This window comes from Microcebus murinus, chromosome 10, assembly GCF_040939455.1.
Source record: "Microcebus murinus isolate Inina chromosome 10, M.murinus_Inina_mat1.0, whole genome shotgun sequence".
Classification (NCBI taxonomy): domain Eukaryota; kingdom Metazoa; phylum Chordata; class Mammalia; order Primates; family Cheirogaleidae; genus Microcebus; species Microcebus murinus.
In genome coordinates, this window is record NC_134113.1 from 11,429,200 (window position 1) to 11,436,758 (window position 7,559).

The following is a 7,559-nucleotide window of genomic DNA, read 5'->3' on the forward strand; positions in this document are numbered from 1 at the left end:
AGCCATTTAATAAGAATGACCGACACCTAAGGAGCACTCACAGGTGTTCACCCACGTAACCCTCCTCTTGGCCTCAGAGGAGCAGGCCTGTCATTGTCCCCACTTAACAGATCTGGGTACTCAGACTAAGTTAATTTGCCAGGACTCTGAACCCAGGCGGTCTGGCTGCTGGAGCCGGTCTCAACCCCCTGCTACACCAGGCTCGGGTCCCTGTGTAGCCGCCCTCTCCTCCCTCACTTAACCTCGCTATGCTTGTTGCGCACCTGTGACAGGCTTGTAAAACACCAAGCAAGGAAGGCTGATAGTACATGCTCCATAAACAATATCTATAATTACTATTTTTACTCACTGTGCTGTAGAATGCCCCTCCCCTCCCTGCTCTTGCCACGTCTGTTGCCGTCAGCTCTTCCCTGCGGCCCTCCCAGTGGAATGATATCAAGTTAAAGGGAAGCTTGCCAGTGTCCCTCCGCATGGGCCCACCTGTTCCCCATGAAAACGCAGGTCCCCGGAAGGCCCACCCTTTCGTCCTGTCGAGTGGCTGATGTCCCCGTGAGAAACTAACGTCCTCCTCTCCGACCCCCCCATGCCCCGCAGGTCTGAGTAACATCATTGGCATCATAGTGTACATATCTGCCAATGCCGGAGACCCCTCCAAGAGCGACTCCAAAAAGAATAGTTACTCGTACGGCTGGTCCTTCTACTTCGGGGCCCTGTCCTTCATCATCGCCGAGATGGTCGGGGTGCTGGCCGTGCACATGTTTATCGACCGGCACAAACAGCTGCGGGCCACAGCCCGCGCCACGGACTACCTCCAGGCCTCCGCCATCACCCGCATCCCCAGCTACCGCTACCGCTACCAGCGCCGCAGCCGCTCCAGCTCGCGCTCCACGGAGCCCCCACACTCCAGGGACGCCTCCCCCGTGGGCATCAAGGGCTTCAACACCCTGCCGTCCACGGAGATCTCCATGTACACCCTCAGCAGGGACCCCCTGAAGGCCGCCACCACGCCCACCGCCACCTACAACTCCGACAGGGATAACAGCTTCCTCCAGGTTCACAACTGTATCCAGAAGGAGAACAAGGACTCTCTCCACTCCAACACAGCCAACCGCCGGACCACCCCCGTATGAAGACCGGGCCTCGCCAGCGCCGGGCACAGCCGGGAGCAGGGCGCGGCCGCCGAGGGGCAGGGGCGGCGCGGGGCGGGGAGGGCGCCCACACCATCCTGGGGGAGACCTTCCAAAAGCAAAAAAACACAAAAAAACAAAAAAACAGAAAACAAAAAAAGAGAAAAACGTAACAAGTAAATTTAAAAAAAAAAAAGAGAGAACAAAATATATGAGGAACAAAGAAGCAAAACAACAGGAAATGTGACAAAATATAAACGAGGGAAGAAAAACAAACTTTAAAAAAAAAGCGAGAGGGATAAAAAATTAAAAATAGAAAATAAATCTAAAAGAAAATGCATGATTTCCCATGTACCATTATTTTAACATTTAATAAAAACCAATTTAAATGAAAACATAAAAGGGAACCAAGATAATATTAAAGCAAAAAATGAGAAGGGACAGAAAGGAAAGGGACAGTCCTTTGTATCTATCAGGGGTTATGTTACTTTGTTCTTTCCTTTTCCTTTTTTTTTTTTTTTTAGTGCGGGGAGAGTTACTTTTCTGTTCCCTTTGACCCCAGCGGGCCCTGCCTCCCTGGGAGAGTTGGGGGTGGAGACTCAGCGGCCCCAGGGCCAGGTGAGCCTGTGGTCACTGCCAGGTCCCTGGAGCCCCTGGGCAGGTGTCCCTGCAACGCTGGGAAGGGCTCAGCAGCTCAAAAGCCAGCCCCGCCCAGCACTGACGGGGCAATTGTAGGCCTCCAGGTGACCCGAGTCCTTGGTCCCTCCTGTCCGTTAGGTGCCTGGAGGGGGGTGCACCGGGGCTGGCCCAGCCCTGGGTTCCCAATCCTTAATGGTCCTTAACCCACTGTGATGACTTCCTAGGCCTTGAGGAAAGGAAAGGAGAGGGGATGGCTGCCGGTGGCTTACCGAGATGCCGGAGACCCCGGAATCCTCAGGGTGAGCCTCTTGGGGTCACCATCCCCAAGCTCCTGTCCTTGGGGTCAGGAGACGCCCACCCCCCGGGGGATATAAAGCAGCTCTCCCTCCTCACTCCTCACCTCGGGGCCACCTGATGACCCTGGGGCGATGGTGGACCCCAAGACTCATAGGCCCCCAGTCTCCTGGGAAGGGGGTTCACTGACCCTTTGGGGGTCCTTGGACTCACTGACGCCCCCTCGGGGCCCAGCGGGTCCAACAATGACACTGCAAAAAGGTTTCTTTTTACAAAAGAAAAAGGAAAAACAAGTGGTGATTTTTTTTTTAAAATAAAAAAACCACAGACTATAAATAAATGTAAATATATAATAAGTGGATTTACTTGCAAGAAAATCAGATAGTATTTTTCTTTTAATTCTTTTCCAGCTTTAAACTGTGAAAACAAAAAATGGGGTGGGTTGGGGGTCTTAAAATTTAGCAGGGAACTTGTAAAGAAAAAACAGAAAACAAATATACAAATCCATTTACAAGAAAACAAAACCGTTGTGAGAGATCAGAGCTGGGCTAGAAGGTGGAGGAAGAGGAGGAGGGCCCCAGCGAGCCACAGGGGGTCTCTGTGATGGAAGGTGGCTTCCTCAGACAGAATCCCATAGAGAAGGAGCCTACACAGCCCACTCACGTGCGCGCACGCGCACACACACACACACACACACACACACACAGTCCCCTAAGCCCAGTGCTGCCATCGCTCACAGGGACACAGTCTAAACCTTTCCATCCCACACGCAGCCAGGGGCATGGCTCCAAAAACCCAGCTAACGCCCCTCCAAAGCCATGGACAACAGCTTCACATTGGCCCCTATGCTCACGTGAGCCCTCCCAACACACCACACACACACACACACACACACACACACACACACACACACACACAGTGCTTGCATGCGTGGGAAGGGTACCAGACTAGAATCCAGGGCTGGATTCTGGAATTCCTTGCTGTGCGGCCACTCTGGGCCTCAGTTTCCCCCTGCATAAGCATGTGGATGACTCAGATGAGCTCCAAAGGCCCATTCTTATTCTACGTATCTGTGACTTTTAAGACCTGCCACCTGCCCAGAGGATATGCCAGGGATGACCAAAAGAGCTGCCACCAAGTCCCCAGACATTGAGAACATTCCCAAATCACCAGTCAGCCTCTCAGACACACGCACACACACACACACACACACATCCCATATGCCTCCTCACTGTGCTCCCCAACCCCCTATCCCCGCATCCAATGTCAAAGCAAAAATTACACACACATGAGCAAACGTATCCTGCCATTCGGTTAAATAGGGAAAGATGGAGGTCCCCAAAGCCACTCTTCATATCGTGTCCCCTTGATTTAATGCCATAACCTGGTCGTGGAGAATGAAGGCGGCTTTCTTGGGAGAAGGGATCAGCCACCAGGGCTCCCACTGTCTTCGGGGGTCCAGGAAAAAGAGGATCTACCAAGGTTTGCTGGCAAGGTTAAGGGTGGGGGGATGGAGGAGAATTTTAGCAAAGTTTGGTCCAAGTGTGAGGACCAACCCCAAAAGTTAAACTTGCCCCACAGACTAAAGTCTGGGGACATCATGGAGTTCTCTCCTTTCTTGCCCAGAGTGACAAGGGCCAGTTCAGACTGAGAGAAATCCATCAGCCTTCCCAAGCTAGAAATGCAGCCCAGGCTGTGGGTCTGACTGCTGAAGGGGAAAGGCCCTGCCTCCATCAGCATCCGCAAGTCTCCCTCAGTCTGCATCTTCCCTGACCCCCGCCTGCCCTGAGGTTGAGCTCTCTGGGGAGTTCGAGGGAGAGGCTAGCAAGCCTTCTAGAGCTTGCACATTCCCAGCTGCCCTTCCTGTCTTTGGTCTGGGAAAGGAAAGTCCTTTTCCCAGGTCAGCAGCAGCTGGAGCTCTGCGACTCAGCCAGAGGCTCGAGGCGGAACATCTGCCAGCCCAGCCCAGAGGTGCGCAGGGAGGCAGAGCCAAGGGAACCAGTCCAAAGTATGGTGGCAGCCAGGTGGTTCTCACTCTCATGAAGCGCCATCTATCCCTCCCCCGCCTTGCCCACCACCCCACCAGATTCCAAACCCCAACGGATCAAGGACTAGGGAGAAGGCAGAGGCCCCACAAAAACTGCAACCAGGCGGGCGCTGTCCAAAGAGGAAAACTGGTCCCATCTCTCTGAGTTCTGGCGGAGCGCCTGGGAAGATGGTCAGTGCTTCTCCGCAGGGCTGCTGGAAGAGAGCCATGGGGGTGGGCTGAGGGGGTGACACCAGCATGGCCAAGAAAGGGCTAGGGGGCCAGGAGGGAGGAGCCAGGACCAGGACCACAAGGGCGCCGCTTCCCAGGGTGGACGATTGCTCATGTCCAGCTCAGACCAGTTCAAGAAACTAACCTCCATTTTATTTTCTTGGTGGGTCCTTTTTTTTTTCAGACTGTTAACAGAAAAAATTTTAAAAAGCAGAAAACAAAAAAAAAAAAAAAAAAAAAAAAAAACCTGGTACATGAAATAAAGATTTTTTTTATAGCTTGGTCCTCACTTCAGTGGATTTCTTTAATTGCTTTCCCAACTCCTGGCATCCAAGTTAAAACAGTCCTAAAGCCACAGAGTCTCAGAGCTGGGGGATGGAAGGCTTAGATGCCATATAGTGGGATGTCCCACTCTCTAAGTCAGGAGGCCCCTCTGAAATATCCCTTTCTGCTACTCACTCGTACGCCTCCAGTGACAGAGGGCTCACCCCCTCCAAAGATAGCCCTGGCCAGCGCCAGGCAGCACTCGTTGGCAGAGCCTTTTCTGCACGCTGAATTTCAATCCACCTCTTCCTTCACACTCCAACAACACTTCCCTTTTCAGCATGACAGCCCCTCAGATATTTGAAGACAGAGAACACGACGTCCTTGAGTTTTCTCTTTTGGAATAAACCAGTCCCACTCAGCATCCCAAACACACTGCAGGATTCCAGTTCTCCCCATGGAAGTGTGCAGCCTGAAATGGACATGACCCTGCTCCAGGGGCCCCTGCTCCTCAGAGGGGGCTCTGGAGTGGCAGAAGAATGGGGAGGGTCTTGTGGGGCCCCTGGAATTCTCTTAACTGGAAAAGATGGGAAAGACAAGAAGGGATGCTACGAGGAAGATTTGAGCCCTGACATTGGAGAAAGTTCCCATTTGAAGGCAGCTAAAGAACTAACCCACCACTGTCCAGCCTGGGCTGGCCAAGCTGCCAGGGTCAGCTTTTTGAAGGAGGATTGGGCCAGGTGCGGTGGCTTACGCCTGTAATCCTAGGACTCTGGGAGGCCAAGGCAGGAGGATTGCTTGAGTTGAGGAGTTCAAGATCAGCCTGAGCAAGAGCAAGACCCCGTGTCTCTACTAAAAATAGGAAAATAGCCAGTTGTGGTGGCGAGCGTCTGTAGTCCCAGCCACTCAGGAGACTGAGGCAAGAGAATAGCTTGACCCAGGAGTTGGAGGTTGCTGTGAGCTGGGTTAACGCCATGGCCTCTAGCCAGGGTGATAGAGCGAGACTCTGTCTCCAAAAAAAAAAAAAATGAAGGAGGTCTATACACCCTTTAAAAATGCATTAAATGCATTTAATTTAGTTCATTTTAACTTTAAAACTCTGTCATAACAAATAGGATGGGAGGACAGAAGGTATTTCAAAATCAAATCAAGACTTAAGGTGCAAACAAACACAGAAACACTCATCCCTTGGCAAATTGTAAAACGCTTTCCTCTCCCCCGAGTGCCTCTCTCTGCTCACTGTCCTGCCACCATACTGAATTTATTATCCTTGACCCAGAAGGTAGGGTAGAAACTCACAACTGATGCCACAACAAACCAGAGGAAGGAAAGTCGACCAGAACTTGTTTAAACTGGAAACAACACGACACAGGGCTCTGAAAAGGGAGAAAAGCTTCATTCCGCTACTGACATCTATTGTCACCTACAGAAAACCGTGGAGCTCTCATTAATTCAAATGGTTGGGATTCACTGGCCTGGTTATTTTCATGTTTTCATTTGGAGAGCCAGAGGGAACGTCTGCAGGGAGTGTCCAAGAAACGGCCACGCGGCCCCAGCACAGGCACCAGGAGAATACCCAATGCCACGGTCTCGGCCCGACACAGACCAGGGCTTCTTCCTGAGCGCCGGGAGGTGGGAGTCTTGGGGAGGGAAGATGCTGTCTGAGATGGAGGGAGGGAGCCTAGTCATTGCACAGCTCTCCTGGGGCTCAAGAGAAAGACGATGGCATGCAAATGAGACCTACCCGACACACAGACCTAAGAGAAGGTAAGCACCACGCCACGGGGCCCGGAAAAGTCCGCTCTAGAACTGACCAACATTCAGAGCTCCCTGCTCAATTCAGCCCCAGTCCCCTAGGGCCACACCACCACGTCCCCCATGAATCTCAAGCATCTCTCTTTCCGGGATCACCCCTAATATTTGGGGGGCTCAGGGCAAGAGTACAAAGGGACGCCCACATAGCATGAGTAGTCTAAAAATTTAATAGCTACACATGGAACTAACAAATTTAAAAATATGGTCTATTCTTCGGTCCTGACAAATATATCTTCATGACGACCTCACATGCTAGGTTTGAATTTAGAATTCTCAACCTCCTCTGAATTCCACGCCTGACAGCGGTGGAATAGGGCAAGCCTGGAACTCAGCCCTCCACCCCCAGCCCGCCCCCTTCCCTTGCCACCTCCTGCTCCACTCAGCACTTGTGGGCGTCTCCTGCAACGGGGGTGCCTGTCCCAGCCTTCGCATCCGAGTTCCCCCAAACGGCTACTCCTTGGCCATCTCCCAATGCAACCCACCCTAGGGAGGACAGATGGTGGCCCGCCCTGGAAGCTGGTGCAGGGGGATCCTTGGGGTGCAAATCCTAGGGTAGCAGGCACCAGAGAGAGGGACAGAAGGGGGTGGGGCTTGAGGTGAGCACATCCTCTTGGCCTTGGCTGTTGGCCTGTGGACTCTTCCCCCATGGGGAGCGGTGCGGTCTGAGGAGGGCCAGAGAAGGGTCCCCGAAAGCCTGGAGCCCGAGGCAGGGGGGCCCCTCTTGCCTGTGCTAAGGGCAGCATGGCCTCTTTCTGGCTTTCAAGTGTAGATTTCGACGTTCAGAGCCCAGCCTAAGGACTGACTCTCAGAGGGTCAGATAGAGGCCATAGAGTTCAAAAGACCCTTCTCTTCTTGGAAGAAACTCACAACTGGAGGCTAGAGAGGGCCCATGATGAGTCCAGACTTGCTCAGTGCCTTAGCTTCAGCAGGCTTGAGGGCCCTGCACCACCCCAGCCACCCCCGTGGGGAGGATGGAGGTTTGAAGCATTCATTCCTTCTTCCTCCCCCTCCATCCATGCTCCAGGCCGAGACATTCCTCCTCCAGAATTCTGATCTCCCCAAACTCCAAAACCTGGCCTGCAGGGAGTGAGGGAAGGTGCTGTCCTGGTGAATCTCTGGACCTGCCTAACAAGGTCGGTATGGACTGGTTCCCTAGCCCGCGG

The 7,559-nt window shown here is 52.9% G+C and overlaps 1 protein-coding gene across 1 annotated transcript in view; it reads left to right on the forward strand.

Annotated features, from left to right (window-relative positions):
- Positions 1-5,429, forward strand: part of CACNG2 (calcium voltage-gated channel auxiliary subunit gamma 2) — a 118,718-nt gene extending 113,289 nt beyond the window's left edge. The window contains exon 4 of the mRNA XM_012787109.3: positions 595-5,429. Coding sequence (XP_012642563.1) covers positions 595-1,130 — 536 coding nt within the window. The 3' untranslated portion in view covers positions 1,131-5,429. The remainder of the gene's footprint in view (positions 1-594) is intronic.
- The last annotated feature ends 2,130 nt before the right edge of the window (positions 5,430-7,559 follow it).